Raw genomic sequence first — 20,508 nt, 5'->3', positions numbered from 1 at the left:
CAACTAAACGTCTAATGTACCCTCACCATAAGTTTTTTCCGAATAGTGGGTTTTAGGGAATTGTTTTTCGCTGCGTGATTGGTGGGGAATTTTCGATATGTTGGAGGCGTGTATCTGCAATAGAGAAAATGGCATTCGAGCTGTATGTGGAAAGATGGAAAACAAAGAAACATTAAAATCCTACGTTTACATCTTTATGATTTGTTACAAAATATATAATGTGGAACACATGTATGCTAAGAAGTACATAAAAAAAAAAAATTTCATATTTTTTTCAGTATGTAAACAAACTGTCAAGCACAATTTTGGAGTTTTTATTGTAAATCCTCAAGAGTTTCTAGTGAGAAGGATGTGCCTGCATAGTCTGACACAGTTTCTTGATGCCTGGTTGTTCACTTGAAACTTTCAAGCAGAGATTCGGCTCCAAATTTAGTCTATTATAAATTTCGAACAGGTATTTTTATTTCAAAACACATGGAATTAAGATAAGAGTGTCCGTGACAAAATCAGCCTTACTTTCCTGTTGAGAGTTACAAGCTATGAAGTCTGCTCTAGACATCTGCAGCAAAAATGTTGTTGTGTCGGGATTCTTGACATTTCTCTTTCAAGTTGATCGCATACCCCCTTCAAGCAGTTCATGTATCCCTGGGGGTACACGTACCACAGTTTGAGAACCACTGTTATATACCATAATATAATAATGCCATATATGTATGTATTAGGTATGCCCAAATGAAAAGGAGACTACGGTTATATCTAAAGAGTATTATATTACAGAATATTTGCATTACATAATAAGTGAATTACAATTAATGTGTAACATGATACCTACACATAATTGCCATTGATATTGATGCACTGATTCCAGCACATAGAATGGAGTGGATGGCTTCAGTGTAGAAACTCCTGGGTTGCTTACGGATCCAGTTTTTCACGGTGTTCTGCCTTCCTTGTCACAGGTGAACCATTGACCTTTCAGTGATTGTTTTAAGGGGCCGAAAATATGGGAGTCACATGGGGAAATATCGGGGCTGTATGGAGGATGTGTGAGGACTTTCCATTGAAATGTTCTCAGCAGGTCGAGGGTCTTCTTGGCCACATGCGGCCTAGCGTTGTCCTGGAACAGCACTATCCCTTTCGAGGGCTTACCTCTGCGCTTGTTTTTGATGGCCTGTTTAAGCCTCAGCCGTCGGCACAAAACCACTCTCGACAACTGAGGAAACAGCAGACAAAGTCGTTTGCTACACCTGCAAACTGGGACAAACACCACCCCATCTATCGGCATTCATATTTACCTTCTTCGATTAGATACAACGCCGCTACAGCAAAGGTCTCCTTTTCATTTGGGCATGCCTTATATAACAAAAATACTTACATTCAGCTTCACCCTTGTATCCTCCACATTAAGTTTACAGGTAAAAAATGAGGCACCAATTGTTGGACTAATGTGATTGCTGAACATTTTCCCAACATATCTCACTAAAATGCTTGTCTTTCCAACACCTTAAAAAAAGGCAAAATATTAAATTAACCACAGGAATATAACAAAATACTGGCAATAATAAATGACAACGTAATTCTGCAATGATACTGAATGCATGTTTGTGCAGGATTGGTTCAGTCCAATTTTTTCCACGTGGGTTTTTCTATTTCTTATTGGGCCATAGCAAAAAATAAAACAGGGATGTTAAAAATGTCTTCATTGAATTTTGAAAACTACAGTCATAGAGCCCTTAACAAGAACTAAAACTACACTATCTCCTGAGGATAAAAATCTCCATATCCTAGTTGAAATCGGTGGCTGTACAGGGGCACTCAGCACACGTAAGAACAAACCCACAACATAACCCCGGGGGATCATACTGGCCATGAACCCAGGCACCAGAGGCTCATTGGCATGCAATGGCTGCAATTACTGGGGCGTACTACTAGTGGACTCTGAAGAGTGTACGAAGAAAATTACAGGATTGAAAAGAGGAATGGTGGAAGAACAGAACAAGATGAGGCCAGTGGTTGATCCAGACGTCACAGTTGGGAGGGGTGAATTTCAGTCGAGTGTCGCACATCTCACCGAGATCATTTCTAACATACACTTGCACTGTTTTATAAAACAATATATCGTACTATAAACAAGGACCAAGAAAAGTTCCATTTTCTAAAGATTAAGAGTATTTATTGTTTTGCAAAAATAGGGGTCCAGGGCTGTAATAAGTGGTTATTATTGTCTGTTATCGTAATTCCGCCCATTGCCACAGTAAACTCAACAAGCAGATATGAGGAGTAAAGTGGATTAAAAAAGAAGACAAACACCTATTCTCTCAAGGGGTCTAGGCTTCAATTCCCTTTTGAGGCACACCACACGGTGATTTAGGTCCAAATTAAAACTGTAGGTCCAGTTCCGATTAGTCTCTAAGATTATAAAATGAACTTAAATGAAGCTTTAAAAATTATTCTTGAACTAATTAAAGTTGGTGATAAAAGATAACCATTTGAGTCTTGTTATTAGGGATAATAATATATCCAAAAATCTGGCAATTGGGAGGGGCAATCACCCCTATTGCACTCCCCGTGGATCTGTGCTTGGATGAGGCGGTTTCACTTCTATGCCGACTGGAAATGATGAAGGATGGTGATGATGGTTATGGTGCAGTGGTGAGGTGATACATAGACACTGCATGAGTGAAAAATGTTTCTGTCAGGGATTTATCCTGATCAAGTGCAGGGTGCTAATCAATAATGCATCAGGCAGGTAATAATTATAATGTATTTCACTGGAGCAGATTCTGTCAGAGCCATTTCTTGTTTTGTTTTTTTGTTTTATTCTGCTCCTCTAGCATTGTCACTGCCTGTACATGTCAATATATCATAAATAGGGACGTGAAGTTTTCATTTTATTTTCCCCTAAATTTTGGTGTTATTTTTTTACTGCAGTTCGGTGTTATTTTTCATGGTGTAGGTCAAAATTTGGTGTTATCTTTACTGTTTCTTCTATGCTTAAGATTTTCACATTGTTTTAGTTCCAGAAAATTGAGACAAATTTTAGTTTTAATAACAAAAAAGTTATGACTTACCTTTGTATGAAATGTCCAAATTTCTTCCATTTGGAAAACTATTTCATCTCATCAGCCACTAAATATGAAATGTTTATTGAATGATAACACCCAAATCTTTGAACATAATCATACACATCACATTTCCCTAACAATGCCAAAAAATCACTCCCCTCTGCAACCTCAAAATACAGTTTTGTGTACACACACATACACCCCCTCCCCTCCGAAACACAACAGCTGCTTCTCCCTGAAAATTTGCCCCTTCCTACGAAGTTTTCTTTCTGGGAAGATCTTCCTCCCCCCCATCCCCTCCGAGCGAATTCTATACGAGATGAAACACAGTCAGTCATATCTGTGCTGAACTGCAATAAAGAAGCGTGATAATCTCTTGAATCGAACTATCACCAGCTAGACTACAAATGACAGAAAGCGCTTCAGCTATTTTTTTTAACAAAATAAGTGTTATCCCCAGTTTATATTGCATATTTTGTGGCGTTTTTTGCATTAATGTGTAAAATTCTGTGTTATTCTAAAAATGACAGAATTCGTATTATATCGTGATTCCAAAACACCGAGAACTTGCCTCCTATACCTACACAGATGTTTAGGCTTAAACAAAAGAAAGGACAATTTTTGTTCAAAACTTTATCAGTAAAATTAGCATATTTTCATCTTGATATCAGCAACTAACTTATGTTGTCAGTAGCCAGTATCAGTCATGCTTTGTTTAGCTTTCAAACTTATTTTCCGGTTTGTCTTTTGTCAAGCCACCCAAGCGACTGGATTGATGAAATTTTATTTAAATTGAAGGGGAAGTTCCTTACATTCAGGCACATCATTTGGCCAATTTTCTTAAATATTACTTTTTCCTAAATAATGCGGGTGTTTTCTTTCTTCTTAGCAAAGGGGAGAAATCCACTAAAAACAGTAATGCTTTGTGAGTCATTTTCAATTTATTTTTTTTGTAAGTTTCGTTTATCATAATTTTTCTTTTAAGGCATTTATAGAGTTATTTTATGTTTTCTTTGTATTGTTTGGAACAGTCATGGTTTTAACGAGGGAGCAAACGCGAATTTCTAGTTTCATCGAGGCTAATCAGGTCACAAAAAATTTAGAAGAGGATGTACAAAATTTAGGGCATTTAGAACGGGATACGGAAAATACTGGGGACAGGAGTATGGAGTCTGAATCTGAAAGGGAGGAAGCTGCCCCGATTACATTAAATGACCTCGCAAGAATGATGATGGATTTCAAGCAGGAAATGAGAGAATTACGGAGAGAATTTAGAGAAGGGATGGAGGAACAGGCACGTCGGTTCGAAAAGTCGCAATCTGAAATGAAAAGAAATCTGACCCGTAGGATAAATAATGTGGCAAAAGGTAGCGTAGGGACACGGAAAATTGTGGATCAGCTTGTCGTAAGAACCAGTACTTTAGAAGAAACTGTAGGAAATTTAAGTGAGGGATTGGCGGCTGTTTCCGGGTGCGAACCGGAGGTATGTAGGCAAAATGCGGCCGAAATAAGGCAGTCTGTAGCAGAGCTTCAGGAAAATGTAGCAGAGGAGGTTCGACAAAATGTTGCGCAGCAGATTAATGGAGTTTTGCAGCGTCATGAAAGGCGGCTAAAAAATGATTTAAGGGAAGAAATAGAAGCATTAAACGCCCGCTTGAACGAAGTCCAGGGTTCGGGAGAGGCAAGCGAACAGTTGCTCGCGGCATCCCCTGCGGCGAGCAGCGATAGTAGTACAACCAATGTGTACTTGCACAGGGACATGCGCTTGCCAAGCTTTTCTGGTTCGGAGAATGAAGTGAGAGCCAGCTCTTATCTCATGGAGCTGGAAACTTACATAAACCTGGCTCGAATCCCGGCTGAACAACAGGTAGGCGTGGCGAGCTTGTCATTGAAAGGGGCCGCGCTCAGCTGGTTCAACGTTAACAGAAAGCAATGCAGAGATTTTGCCACCTTCAGGGAACTGTTTGCGTCATATTTCATATCTGAAGAAAAATTATTGCGCCTGAAAGCTGAGATTTTCACGAACCGCTATGTTGCCGGGGGCGGGAAGACTTATTGTGAGTACTACATGGAACTCATCGAAAGGAATGCCATCCTTCCCGAACCCCTGAGTGAAAAGGCCTTGGTTCGATTGGGGATAAAGCAACTTCCCCTGTTTGTGCAGAGGAGTTTCCTTGGGTTGACCATCGACACCAGCAGTCAGTTACTCAGGTTACTGAAAGAACTTCAGGAAACAATGAACTACGGTGCTTCGAGTCAGTCATCCCCACGTCATCGTCTGAGACCCATAAATTTTATGGAAGCGAACCCAGGCCCAAGCAACTCCGAGAGGGGAGCTCGGTCACGGGGCAATTACGGCAACGGACGCAGGAGAGAATTTGACAACCCTTCCAACCAACCTTCTCGGGGGAGGGGAGGTTTCCAACGAGGAAGACGGAGCCCAAACCGACAAGTAGGTTGGACGTTTGGCAACGATGGAGAAGGGGGGGGGGTGGAGTGCCCGAGGGGAGGGATCACCCCCAAATTTCCCTAACATAAACGCCATGACGTTTGAAAGTCAGAGTGGGAGGGGGCCACCCCCTCCTGACAACGAAGCATGACAAGGGGAGAGCACGTTGAGAGGGGGCTTTGCGGGTCAGGTTGAGAGTTGTTTACGTCAACCCGAAGAAAGCGATTCTCAAGATAGCCATAGGGATGCCGACTCGTGCGAGACTGCTGTAAAGCATGTATGCTCGGTTTTAAAGGAATTTGTAGAGGAACCCCAGACCTCGAGAAAAGAGACCCCAAGGTCGTTGCCTGAAATTAATGTGATTATAGAAGGAAAGTATTATGATGCAGTCGTGGATACGGGGGCTACACATTCATGTGTTAGCGAGAGTTTATGGCTGGAGCTATTGAAAATTAACCCACGGTTGCCTTGCCTCACCGTAGGCAGATTGAAAGTTGTCTCGGCATTCGGGACTAAAGCTTCAAAAGTAATCACACAGACGTATTTAAATATGAATTTTGGAGGGACTGGAATAGATGTAAACTGCTTAGTGATAAGAAATTTAGTAAAGCCGATTTTGTTGGGCACTGATTTCATGGAGGATAACCATGCAATCCTGAATTATGAGCAGCATGTTTTAAAATTAAGAACTGAGAAGGGGTACACAGAAATAGAATTTTCAACATTTAATGAGCCAGCGGCGTGTCAGGAGTTGCACAATTTCCGAATAGTTTACTCTTGTATGGAGCCTATTTGTCGTTGTGGGGACGAAGTTATGTCAACCATGGGTCCTGTGGGTCCGAATACAGGAAACGTGTGCGGGGCTGAAGGATGTAGCTGCCGGCACGAGAAGGAGCCTGCGTTTTTAGTAGAGGGAGATCAATTTTGTGAAGAAAATCACTCGGTGGTTAGGGAAAAAGGAGGACGAGAATCTTTCGAGAATGTAATGGAGGGAGATGTACACAATGTGAATGTAATTTCAAATGAAGCTTTATACGAGAGGGACTCCGTGAATAAAGATCAGCTGCTAGATTCGTTTAGAAGGTTTGAGAGAGGGACCAAAGAATCACAGAGCCACGCGATAGAAGAAACTAGGGCTACAACATCCAAATTTACGAGAGCGTAGAAAGGGCGCAAGGGTTGACTCCTGAACAAAGGATAAAATTAAGAGAGCTGCTTTTCGAATATCGCGAGATATTTGATAACAAACCAGGGTTGGTCCGTGGATACGAGCATGAAATCGACGTAATAGATGATAAAGCTTTCACTCAGAAAGTGTATCCCATTCCTTACCAGTACCGGGAGGATGTAAGCAAACAAATTAAGCAGTGGTTACAGTGGGGTATTATCAAAAGAGCAAAGGCACGATTCGTGAATCCACTTGTTTGCATGAGAAAACCGGGAGGAAAATCAGTCAGAGTTTGTCTCGATTCCAGGGGTACCAACTTGAGATACAGCCAGAATACGACTCTTCCCCTTCCGTAGTAGAAGTGCTTCAGAGATTTGAAGGAAAGAAATATATTTCTTGCCTTGACCTATCGCAATTCTTTCTCCAAATCGGCCTTAAAGAAGAACACCAGCAATATGTGGGTTTTATGTACGAGGGCATTGTGTACACATTTCTGCTTTGGGTTGAAGACAGCGTTAGCGAGCGCTATAAGGTGTTTGCGGCAAGTGTTGGATGATGAAACTTGTCATTTCATGGCGGCCTACTGTGACGATATTTCTCTTGCCGATGATGATTTTTCGGACCATTTGCAGCATTTGCAAGTCATTTTTTCCAAACTGAAAGAAGCAGGGTTAACGCTAAAATTAGAAAATTGCCAGTTTGCAAGGCAGGAAGCTTCGTTGTTGGGATGCAAGGTGTTGTCCGACGGGATAAGGAAGGACCCAGAGAAACTACAGACCGTCAATGATTTTCCCAGGCCAAAGAACGCAAAGCAACTGAAGTCGTTCTTAGCCCACTTGCAGTTTTACAGGATTTTCCAGGTGAATCATTCAGAGCTCACGGTGCCCCTTCTCGAACTTCTTCGCAAGGGAGCGGCGTACGTCTGGTTGCCTAAGCACCAGGAAGCAGTCGAGAAGATAAAATGTGCGTATTTGCAGGATGTGATAATCCGTAGCCCTCTCCTTGGAAAGACGCTGTATCTGGAGACAGACGCTTCCGACAAAGCTGTCAGCAGTCTGCTGTACCAGTTAGAAGATGGAGGGGGTCCTCGGCTGATTGCATGCCACAGCCGCGTCCTCAGCGACTGCGAATCGAGGTACACAATAACGGAGAAGGAGTTATTAGCTATTATTTATGGCATACAGAAAAACGCCGTGTATTTACTGGGAAGAAAGTTCACTGTCAGAACGGATCACAAGGCGCTACAATTCTTATTCACATGCAGGTTAACAAACCCACGAATAGCGAGATGGATATTGTTCCTACAGTCATTCGATTTTGATGTCCTGTACATCAAGGGTGAAGAAAACATGGCGGACTTCTTTTCACGTTACCCTAGCGGCACAAGGAGCGCTACCGTTCACGAAATAAAGGAGCCGCACAAGGTAATAGCGAACATACACTTCAAGCCATCGCCTGAATTGGTAGAATTCATGCGAGAGTTGCCAAATCGTCAACAAGAGGACCCTGAACTTGGGAGAATAAGAGATGAGATGTTGAAATCGGGAGATGGAAAAAGGGCGAGAAAGCTCGAAGATTATGCCTTGAAGGATAGAACATTGTGCAAAAGAGAGCGAGGAATCTTTAAAGTGTGCGTTCCGAAGCAAGTTGCCAAAGAGCTAATCGCATTTTATCACGGTCCGGGCCATTTTGGACAAAAGAAGACACACTGGGCTGTTGCTGAACACTTCACGTGGAAAAAGATGAAGGATCAAATTAAAAGGTTTGTCAACGAGTGCGACCTCTGCTTGAGGACAAAGCACCTTAATTACGAAGTGAAGGGAGCGATGCATCCCGTGATCGCCGACAAACCGGGAGCGGTGATCTCGGTGGACCTGTACGGGCCGCTGCCTAAGGCTAGGTACGGCTTGGAATATTGCCTCGTTATGTGCTGCTTGTTTAGCAAATACATCGCGATATACCCTCTGAGAAAGGCCACCACAAAGGCCGTTTTGGGAAAAGTGAACGAATTTTTGATAGTGTGTCCCAATGTGAGAACTATTCTCACAGACAAGGGCACTCAGTTCACCTCGAGGCTGTGGAAAGAGAGCTTCAGTCGAGAGACATCGAGGCACGCTTTATAAGCGCTAAGCATCCTCAGTCGAACCCCGTCGAGCGATGCATGAGAGAGATCTCACGCTTGTTTAGGCTGTGTATAGATGGGAGCCACAAGAAATGGCCGGAACACATCCCCGATATGGTAAAGTGTTTAAATCTGGCAGTTCATACCTGCACAGGCTTCGCTCCAGTGAAATTGTTTTTCAACAGGAAACCGGACGACGAGATCAAGAAACTTTTTAAATTGCCCTCATTGAATGATGACCCACGCTATGAATGGAAGCTGCTGAGAGCAAAGGAAAACGTAGAAAGAGCAGCCAAGAACCGCAAGAAGCAATATGACAAGGCAAGGCTCACCTCCTTCGAGGCAGGAGATATTGTTTTAAGAAAGTCATTTGCGTTCTCGGACGTTCAAAAGGAAATTTGCAAGAAATTTGTGCACCTTTATGTGGGCCCATTGCAAATAAAGAAACGGGTGGCCCCAAATGCATATTTGTTATGGGACTTTCAATGTAACAAAGAGGCTGCAGTGTATAATACATCGAACCTGCGACCTTATACATCGCCAAAGGGACAAGGACAACCTGCTGTTCCGAATACAAAGGGACCCTCGAGAGCGTGAACCCAAGTGGTTGGGAAAGAAGAGGCTCTGGCCTGCAGAAAGGAGGGAGAAAAAGGTCGAAGCTAAAACCCCTCCCCTTTTCCCTTGCACCTTGTCGGGCGAGGTTTACCAGGCAGGGGTATAAGAGTTAATGGAGAAAAGGAAAGCTGTAAATAATAGGAGTAAACATATTTTGGGAATGCAATTATATAATATTTTTTTTTGGTGTCATTTTCTATTATTTTTTTTAAAAATAAGAGTGATTATTGCTATTGTGAATGCTTTTAGTGGGTTTGTTTATTATTTTTTTTTTTTGCGTAGCCGGGGGGAAAGAAGGGGCATTACCCCGGTTTAGCATTTATTTTAACTTTAAGAAAATAGGTTCAGATAATTATGATACTATTTTCGTATTCGTTATCCTAATTATCTGAGGGGGGAGATGTAGTGCCACCCTAAATTTATTATTTTTTTTATTTTTTATTATTTAATTTCGGCTTTTCATTTTTCTTTTATCAGTTAGTTTCCCAGGTTTTTTTTCAAAGTCGCACCCAGTCCCTTGCTTGGCATGGCGAGAGGGAGAACCGGGCTCTTCAGGCAAGTTACGCTGGCTAGGGTGTCCTTTTTCTTTCTTAGTTTTTTCTTCCTTTTGGGTATTTGTGTGTTTGTGTGTGTCTGTTAGAGCCACTGTACAAGGCTAAAACCGGCAACATTGGAAGAACACAGGGGAAGTTTGGGCATCTTTGAGGAAAGACGGGACACAAGGATATAGAGGTGAGAGGAGTGAGGAGCTGTATTTCGAAGTGTGGCTAAACTTTGCGTATGGCATCCAGCGATGCAAGGAGACACGTTATCAAAGTAGGTGAAGTGTGGCTGTTGAGCAGCTGGCAGCACCGTGCAGCGGAAGGAGCGGTGTTTTGTTCCTGTGTAATTCGAGCTACTTCCCCGTGTTAATCACAACACGTCACAGAAGCATCAGCTACCAAAGTAGGTGAAGTGCGATTTGTGACAGCTGATAGCACAGTGCAGCAAGAAGAGGTGTGTTTTAATTTTGTGTAAATGGAACTACTTCCATGTGATTATTGAACAATACATGAAGCAGAACACACCATGTGACCGGAACATCAGCCAACCTGACCTGAAGCCGTGAACAATCCTCTTTTACCCCCCTTCAACAATGAACCACAGACATCCCCTTCAATCTAAAGTAGGAGCAGTGTGTGTGAGGAAGTGCATCGCATAAGTGACAATAAAAGGTAAGGGATCCCAACAAACATTTACTTATGGCCATAAGATACATGAAGGTTATTTATTACTTGTGTTTGTATTTGTATGAGCTATGCCGGGTTAATCTACATATTTTCTTAAGATCAATAATAATCTTCAGAACAAATTTCATGTTATTTACATATTGCCCCACCACAACTGGCGCCCAACGTGGGGCACGATTACCACCGATGGTTAGGGTTAAACAAAAGAAAGGACAATTTTTGTTCAAAACTTTATCAGTAAAATTAGCATATTTTCATCTTGATAGCAGCAACTAACTTATGTTGTCAGTAGCCAGTATCAGTCATGCTTTGTTTAGCTTTCAAACTTATTTTCCGGTTTGTCTTTTGTCAAGCCACCCAAGCGACTGGATTGATGAAATTTTATTTAAATTGAAGGGGAAGTTCCTTACATTCAGGCACATCATTTGGCCAATTTTCTTAAATATTACTTTTTCCTAAATAATGCGGGTGTTTTTTTTTCTTCTTAGCAAAGGGGAGAAATCCACTAAAAACAGTAATGCTTTGTGAGTCATTTTCAATTTATTTTTTTTGTAAGTTTCGTTTATCATAGTTTTTCTTTTAAGGCATTTATAGAGTTATTTTATGTTTTCTTTGTATTGTTTGGGACAATCATGGTTTTAACGAGGGAGCAAACGCGAATTTCTAGTTTCATCGAGGCTAATCAGGTCACAAAAAATTTAGAAGAGGATGTACAAAATTTAGGGCATTTAGAACGGGATACGGAAAATACTGGGGACAGGAGTATGGAGTCTGAATCTGAAAGGGAGGAAGCTGCCCCGATTACATTAAATGACCTCGCAAGAATGATGATGGATTTCAAGCAGGAAATGAGAGAATTACGGAGAGAATTTAGAGAAGGGATGGAGGAACAGGCGCGTCGGTTCGAAAAGTCGCAATCTGAAATGGAAAGAAATCTGACCCGTAGGATAGATAATGTGGCAAAAGGTAGCGCAGGGACACGGAAAATTGTGGATCAGCTTGTCGTAAGAACCAGTACTTTAGAAGAAACTGTAGGAAATTTAAGCGAGGGATTGGCGGCTGTTTCCGGGTGCGAACCGGAGGTATGTAGGCAAAATGCGGCCGAAATAAGGCAGTCTGTAGCAGAGCTTCAGGAAAATGTAGCAGAGGAGGTTCGACAAAATGTTGCGCAGCAGATTAATGGAGTTTTGCAGCGTCATGAAAGGCGGCTAAAAAATGATTTAAGGGAAGAAATAGAAGCATTAAACGCCCGCTTGAACGAAGTCCAGGGTTCGGGAGAGGCGAGCGAACAGTTGCTCGCGGCATCCCCTGCGGCGAGCAGCGATAGTAGTACAACCAATGTGTACTTGCACAGGGACATGCGCTTGCCAAGCTTTTCTGGTTCGGAGAATGAAGTGAGAGCCAGCTCTTATCTCATGGAGCTGGAAACTTACATAAACCTGGCTCGAATCCCGGCTGAACAACAGGTAGGCGTGGCGAGCTTGTCATTGAAAGGGGCCGCGCTCAGCTGGTTCAACGTTAACAGAAAGCAATGCAGAGATTTTGCCACCTTCAGGGAACTGTTTGCGTCATATTTCATATCTGAAGAAAAATTATTGCGCCTGAAAGCTGAGATTTTCACGAACCGCTATGTTGCCGGGGGCGGGAAGACTTATTGTGAGTACTACATGGAACTCATCGAAAGGAATGCCATCCTTCCCGAACCCCTGAGTGAAAAGGCCTTGGTTCGATTGGGGATAAAGCAACTTCCCCTGTTTGTGCAGAGGAGTTTCCTTGGGTTGACCATCGACACCAGCAGTCAGTTACTCAGGTTACTGAAAGAACTTCAGGAAACAATGAACTACGGTGCTTCGAGTCAGTCATCCCCACGTCATCGTCTGAGACCCATAAATTTTATGGAAGCGAACCCAGGCCCAAGCAACTCCGAGAGGGGAGCTCGGTCACGGGGCAATTACGGCAACGGACGCAGGAGAGAATTTGACAACCCTTCCAACCAACCTTCTCGGGGGAGGGGAGGTTTCCAACGAGGAAGACGGAGCCCAAACCGACAAGTAGGTTGGACGTTTGGCAACGATGGAGAAGGGGGGGGGGTGGAGTGCCCGAGGGGAGGGATCACCCCCAAATTTCCCTAACATAAACGCCATGACGTTTGAAAGTCAGAGTGGGAGGGGGCCACCCCCTCCTGACAACGAAGCATGACAAGGGGAGAGCACGTTGAGAGAGGGCTTTGCGGGTCAGGTTGAGAGTTGTTTACGTCAACCCGAAGAAAGCGATTCTCAAGATAGCCATAGGGATGCCGACTCGTGCGAGACTGCTGTAAAGCATGTATGCTCGGTTTTAAAGGAATTTGTAGAGGAACCCCAGACCTCGAGAAAAGAGACCCCAAGGTCGTTGCCTGAAATTAATGTGATTATAGAAGGAAAGTATTATGATGCAGTCGTGGATACGGGGGCTACACATTCATGTGTTAGCGAGAGTTTATGGCTGGAGCTATTGAAAATTAACCCACGGTTGCCTTGCCTCACCGTAGGCAGATTGAAAGTTGTCTCGGCATTCGGGACTAAAGCTTCAAAAGTAATCACACAGACGTATTTAAATATGAATTTTGGAGGGACTGGAATAGATGTAAACTGCTTAGTGATAAGAAATTTAGTAAAGCCGAATTTGTTGGGCACTGATTTCATGGAGGATAACCATGCAATCCTGAATTATGAGCAGCATGTTTTAAAATTAAGAACTGAGAAGGGGTACACAGAAATAGAATTTTCAACATTTAATGAGCCAGCGGCGTGTCAGGAGTTGCACAATTTCCGAATAGTTTACTCTTGTATGGAGCCTATTTGTCGTTGTGGGGACGAAGTTATGTCAACCATGGGTCCTGTGGGTCCGAATACAGGAAACGTGTGCGGGGCTGAAGGATGTAGCTGCCCGCACGAGAAGGAGCCTGCGTTTTTAGTAGAGGGAGATCAATTTTGTGAAGAAAATCACTCGGTGGTTAGGGAAAAAGGAGGACGAGAATCTTTCGAGAATGTAATGGAGGGAGATGTACACAATGTGAATGTAATTTCAAATGAAGCTTTATACGAGAGGGACTCCGTGAATAAAGATCAGCTGCTAGATTCGTTTAGAAGGTTTGAGAGAGGGACCAAAGAATCACAGAGCCACGCGATAGAAGAAACTAGGGCTACAACATCCAAATTTACGAGAGCGTAGAAAGGGCGCAAGGGTTGACTCCTGAACAAAGGATAAAATTAAGAGAGCTGCTTTTCGAATATCGCGAGATATTTGATAACAAACCAGGGTTGGTCCGTGGATACGAGCATGAAATCGACGTAATAGATGATAAAGCTTTCACTCAGAAAGTGTATCCCATTCCTTACCAGTACCGGGAGGATGTAAGCAAACAAATTAAGCAGTGGTTACAGTGGGGTATTATCAAAAGAGCAAAGGCACGATTCGTGAATCCACTTGTTTGCATGAGAAAACCGGGAGGAAAATCAGTCAGAGTTTGTCTCGATTCCAGGGGTACCAACTTGAGATACAGCCAGAATACGACTCTTCCCCTTCCGTAGTAGAAGTGCTTCAGAGATTTGAAGGAAAGAAATATATTTCTTGCCTTGACCTATCGCAATTCTTTCTCCAAATCGGCCTTAAAGAAGAACACCAGCAATATGTGGGTTTTATGTACGAGGGCATTGTGTACACATTTCTGCTTTGGGTTGAAGACAGCGTTAGCGAGCGCTATAAGGTGTTTGCGGCAAGTGTTGGATGATGAAACTTGTCATTTCATGGCGGCCTACTGTGACGATATTTCTCTTGCCGATGATGATTTTTCGGACCATTTGCAGCATTTGCAAGTCATTTTTTCCAAACTGAAAGAAGCAGGGTTAACGCTAAAATTAGAAAATTGCCAGTTTGCAAGGCAGGAAGCTTCGTTGTTGGGATGCAAGGTGTTGTCCGACGGGATAAGGAAGGACCCAGAGAAACTACAGACCGTCAATGATTTTCCCAGGCCAAAGAACGCAAAGCAACTGAAGTCGTTCTTAGCCCACTTGCAGTTTTACAGGATTTTCCAGGTGAATCATTCAGAGCTCACGGTGCCCCTTCTCGAACTTCTTCGCAAGGGAGCGGCGTACGTCTGGTTGCCTAAGCACCAGGAAGCAGTCGAGAAGATAAAATGTGCGTATTTGCAGGATGTGATAATCCGTAGCCCTCTCCTTGGAAAGACGCTGTATCTGGAGACAGACGCTTCCGACAAAGCTGTCAGCAGTCTGCTGTACCAGTTAGAAGATGGAGGGGGTCCTCGGCTGATTGCATGCCACAGCCGCGTCCTCAGCGACTGCGAATCGAGGTACACAATAACGGAGAAGGAGTTATTAGCTATTATTTATGGCATACAGAAAAACGCCGTGTATTTACTGGGAAGAAAGTTCACTGTCAGAACGGATCACAAGGCGCTACAATTCTTATTCACATGCAGGTTAACAAACCCACGAATAGCGAGATGGATATTGTTCCTACAGTCATTCGATTTTGATGTCCTGTACATCAAGGGTGAAGAAAACATGGCGGACTTCTTTTCACGTTACCCTAGCGGCACAAGGAGCGCTACCGTTCACGAAATAAAGGAGCCGCACAAGGTAATAGCGAACATACACTTCAAGCCATCGCCTGAATTGGTAGAATTCATGCGAGAGTTGCCAAATCGTCAACAAGAGGACCCTGAACTTGGGAGAATAAGAGATGAGATGTTGAAATCGGGAGATGGAAAAAGGGCGAGAAAGCTCGAAGATTATGCCTTGAAGGATAGAACATTGTGCAAAAGAGAGCGAGGAATCTTTAAAGTGTGCGTTCCGAAGCAAGTTGCCAAAGAGCTAATCGCATTTTATCACGGTCCGGGCCATTTTGGACAAAAGAAGACACACTGGGCTGTTGCTGAACACTTCACGTGGAAAAAGATGAAGGATCAAATTAAAAGGTTTGTCAACGAGTGCGACCTCTGCTTGAGGACAAAGCACCTTAATTACGAAGTGAAGGGAGCGATGCATCCCGTGATCGCCGACAAACCGGGAGCGGTGATCTCGGTGGACCTGTACGGGCCGCTGCCTAAGGCTAGGTACGGCTTGGAATATTGCCTCGTTATGTGCTGCTTGTTTAGCAAATACATCGCGATATACCCTCTGAGAAAGGCCACCACAAAGGCCGTTTTGGGAAAAGTGAACGAATTTTTGATAGTGTGTCCCAATGTGAGAACTATTCTCACAGACAAGGGCACTCAGTTCACCTCGAGGCTGTGGAAAGAGAGCTTCAGTCGAGAGACATCGAGGCACGCTTTATAAGCGCTAAGCATCCTCAGTCGAACCCCGTCGAGCGATGCATGAGAGAGATCTCACGCTTGTTTAGGCTGTGTATAGATGGGAGCCACAAGAAATGGCCGGAACACATCCCCGATATGGTAAAGTGTTTAAATCTGGCAGTTCATACCTGCACAGGCTTCGCTCCAGTGAAATTGTTTTTCAACAGGAAACCGGACGACGAGATCAAGAAACTTTTTAAATTGCCCTCATTGAATGATGACCCACGCTATGAATGGAAGCTGCTGAGAGCAAAGGAAAACGTAGAAAGAGCAGCCAAGAACCGCAAGAAGCAATATGACAAGGCAAGGCTCACCTCCTTCGAGGCAGGAGATATTGTTTTAAGAAAGTCATTTGCGTTCTCGGACGTTCAAAAGGAAATTTGCAAGAAATTTGTGCACCTTTATGTGGGCCCATTGCAAATAAAGAAACGGGTGGCCCCAAATGCATATTTGTTATGGGACTTTCAATGTAACAAAGAGGCTGCAGTGTATAATACATCGAACCTGCGACCTTATACATCGGCAAAGGGACAAGGACAACCTGCTGTTCCGAATACAAAGGGACCCTCGAGAGCGTGAACCCAAGTGGTTGGGAAAGAAGAGGCTCTGGCCTGCAGAAAGGAGGGAGAAAAAGGTCGAAGCTAAAACCCCTCCCCTTTTCCCTTGCACCTTGTCGGGCGAGGTTTACCAGGCAGGGGTATAAGAGTTAATGGAGAAAAGGAAAGCTGTAAATAATAGGAGTAAACATATTTTGGGAATGCAATTATATAATATTTTTTTTTGGTGTCATTTTCTATTATTTTTTTTAAAAATAAGAGTGATTATTGCTATTGTGAATGCTTTTAGTGGGTTTGTTTATTATTTTTTTTTTTTTTGCGTAGCCGGGGGGAAAGAAGGGGCATTACCCCGGTTTAGCATTTATTTTAACTTTAAGAAAATAGGTTCAGATAATTATGATACTATTTTCGTATTCGTTATCCTAATTATCTGAGGGGGGAGATGGTGTGCCACCCTAAATTTATTATTTTTTTTATTTTTTATTATTTAATTTCGGCTTTTCGTTTTTCTTTTATCAGTTAGTTTCCCAGGTTTTTTTTCAAAGTCGCACCCAGTCCCTTGCTTGGCATGGCGAGAGGGAGAACCGGGCTCTTCAGGCAAGTTACGCTGGCTAGGGTGTCCTTTTTCTTTCTTAGTTTTTTCTTCCTTTTGGGTATTTGTGTGTTTGTGTGTGTCTGTTAGAGCCACTGTACAAGGCTAAAACCGGCAACATTGGAAGAACACAGGGGAAGTTTGGGCATCTTTGAGGAAAGACGGGACACAAGGATATAGAGGTGAGAGGAGTGAGGAGCTGTATTTCGAAGTGTGGCTAAACTTTGCGTATGGCATCCAGCGATGCAAGGAGACACGTTATCAAAGTAGGTGAAGTGTGGCTGTTGAGCAGCTGGCAGCACCGTGCAGCGGAAGGAGCGGTGTTTTGTTCCTGTGTAATTCGAGCTACTTCCCCGTGTTAATCACAACACGTCACAGAAGCATCAGCAACCAAAGTAGGTGAAGTGCGATTTGTGACAGCTGACAGCACAGTGCAGCAAGAAGAGGTGTGTTTTAATTTTGTGTAAATGGAACTACTTCCATGTGATTATTGAACAATACATGAAGCAGAACACACCATGTGACCGGAACATCAGCCAACCTGACCTGAAGCCGTGAACAATCCTCTTTTACCCCCCTTCAACAATGAACCACAGACATCCCCTTCAATCTAAAGTAGGAGCAGTGTGTGTGAGGAAGTGCATCGCATAAGTGACAATAAAAGGTAAGGGATCCCAACAAACATTTACTTATGGCCATAAGATACATGAAGGTTATTTATTACTTGTGTTTGTATTTGTATGAGCTATGCCGGGTTAATCTACATATTTTCTTATGATCAATAATAATCTTCAGAACAAATTTCATGTTATTTACATATTGCCCCACCACAGTATCAAGTAATAATAAATTATATAATTGCCAACTTATTATTACTATTTTATTTTTGTATGAGTGAATGATTATTCAGCATCCTTATTTATTCACATATCATAGCTTTACTGTTTGGATATGCACAGTCATTCTATTTTGTAATTCATGTCTACATGCAGCATTCCACAAAAATCTTTGGCACTTAGCAGGAAAGTCTATACTTCAAGGTTGTGCTTCATCTCTTGAATAGAATATGAAAATGTGAAGATTCCTGGAATGCAACACATTAGGATAAGTAAGGTTGCATCTTTAAGATGTCACTACAAAAAGTAGCATATCGTTGAACTATGATATTGAATCAATTGGAAATCAAATTATGAACAATAATAATAATAGGTATTGTTTGCTGAGCAATCATGGTGTTACCTTTTACAGTGTTTTATGCACCACACTTTCCACTTACCAAGATGAATTAAAATGATAGACAACAGAAATCAATGAGTTTAGCCTTTCTGTGCACAAAGTACTTAAAAACAAAACTCAAACAAACAAAGAAAAATGAAAAAAACAAAACATCAACACTAATCTGGATTATCTCCTAGAGTTCAGGTGAAGTCACAATATCCAGACTATATGTTCTATTGTAAATTATAAATAAATTTCTACATGTGGTTAAGTAGTTGATATTAAAAAATAAACTCACCTTGGAATCCTAGAACTACAACTTTTGCTTCAAGAGTCATCATTGTGATTAGATTTTTACTATTGCTTTATGCAATTTAGCCACTGCAGCATCACCACCTGTTGTGGAAAAATCATAAGATTTAAACACACATTAATATGCATTCTACGTAAAATTAAACTAAGACATTAAATATAGCACTGAAACAAAGAATAGGGTTTCCATTCCCGTTCTGTAGCTGAGCACATTCCTGGGTGAGAGTCCCAGTCTCACTCATCCTCATCTTCGCAATTAGCCAAAAATGACAGAAAAGAGATGCTAAATATCAAAACAAATTGCTGACTTTTCTTGGTAATTTTCAAAAAGAACTTAAAACCATTAACTTTTTTATTCAAGAGAATACACTTTATTCAATACTATTCAAAATAAATTTTCAAAATTACCTAACTTTCTCACACACAGGTTATTTCAGGTTTTTCAGGTCAAACACATATTTCAGAAAGACCAAGTCACAGAAGAATGCCAAAATGTGCTTTTTGTTAACCACACACTAAAATAGCAATAATATATATTAAACATTATAATACATAAATAATACACATATGTTATACATATTACTTCATAAATCTTTACAGGGTATCAAAACAGATTCAGAATATATGAATATCCTATAAAGAAAAAATCACGGGGTCATGTTGATGAGTACTCTCTTGTTGTTTTTTTCAGTTTCTGGGATTACTAGCATTAATAATTTGCACTAGGTGTTCATATCCATATGTAAATAATTATGCCCATTCTCATGTTTATGCCGTAATTCATGAAGCAAACTGACATGCGAGAATTTACCCCACTTAAGTAACTATTCACGAGACCACCATGAGCGGTGTAAATTACTTTCTTTCTTTTTATCTCACCCCAGACACTGAAATCATACTTGTCAATAATGATTCATCCATGGTATTGTTGGAAGGATTGAAGAAAAGACCGCGAGAAAGTATGAATAGTGTTGCCATCTGTTTTGTGTCAGTATTATCTATCAAACTTACCTCATCATGCAAGACTGTCGACAAAACATTACGTGTTGAACAGACTTTACAATATTCCACTAAGAATGAAAATGTTATATGTCCAATTTTTCATTATTTCAGGAGAGCCCTTTAAAGTTTCACATGATATATTTCTTGGATCTTTGTCACCGTTGTGCTGAAAGTTTGGATCACTTCAAACACTGAAGCCTCTCTAAAAAGTAGTAGTTTTATTTCTCTTGTAGTCTACGGTTATTATTGTGACTTTTCAGGAGAACACATGCTCCCTTCATCAGACATTTATTTTTAGTTTGATTTGTTACAAACAGTATTTGTTTTTTGTTTCCTTTTTTTTCTGTTTTGTGTGTAACTCTGCATGCTTGGGTGTCTTCCATGGTTTAGTGTAGTTTAAAAGAGCCAATAAGATTTGAACTTTCAGCCCTCCCCATGTATAAATATGGCTTCTGACAGAGGACAGGACAGAGTGTGTGTGAAACGGATAGTAGAAGGAAGTGTGATCTTCGGTCTCCAGTGGCCTCCCATGAGAAAAGAGCATCCAGAGGTGGTTCCGCCGATGCTTAGCTTCCACTTGGCAGTTCTGCCGTGGGGCTCAAGTTAGAGGAATGTAAATAATGTAAATTAGAGAATTATTGGAAGAATCGGAGCCTTTTTTGTTGAATTGTAAATAAATGTATAAAGCCCATTTCTGGGAGTTTTCAGTGTAACGACCCTGCGTGGTCCCCACATTTAACGACCTTGCGTAGTCGCCATATTAAATTTTGTTAACAAGGTTCGGTTAAAGAATGCATGCTAAATGTCCCTCTGAGGCATACAC

The 20,508-nt window shown here is 42.0% G+C and overlaps 1 protein-coding gene across 1 annotated transcript in view; it reads right to left on the bottom strand.

Annotated features, from left to right (window-relative positions):
• RabX1 (RAS oncogene family member RabX1) overlaps positions 1-20,508 on the bottom strand; it is a 62,826-nt gene that overhangs the window by 29,989 nt on the left and 12,329 nt on the right. The window contains exons 2-3 of the mRNA XM_083136378.1: positions 18,670-18,767; positions 1,376-1,503 (exon numbers count right to left, since the gene is read on the bottom strand). Coding sequence (XP_082992504.1) covers positions 1,376-1,503; positions 18,670-18,712 — 171 coding nt within the window. The 5' untranslated portion in view covers positions 18,713-18,767. The remainder of the gene's footprint in view (positions 1-1,375; positions 1,504-18,669; positions 18,768-20,508) is intronic.

Source organism: Lepisma saccharinum, chromosome 1, assembly GCF_977018435.1.
Source record: "Lepisma saccharinum chromosome 1, izLepSacc3.1, whole genome shotgun sequence".
NCBI classification, from domain to species: domain Eukaryota; kingdom Metazoa; phylum Arthropoda; class Insecta; order Zygentoma; family Lepismatidae; genus Lepisma; species Lepisma saccharinum.
The sequence above is the reverse complement of the archived record's forward strand: the minus strand, read 5'-3'. Positions and strand labels throughout refer to the sequence as shown.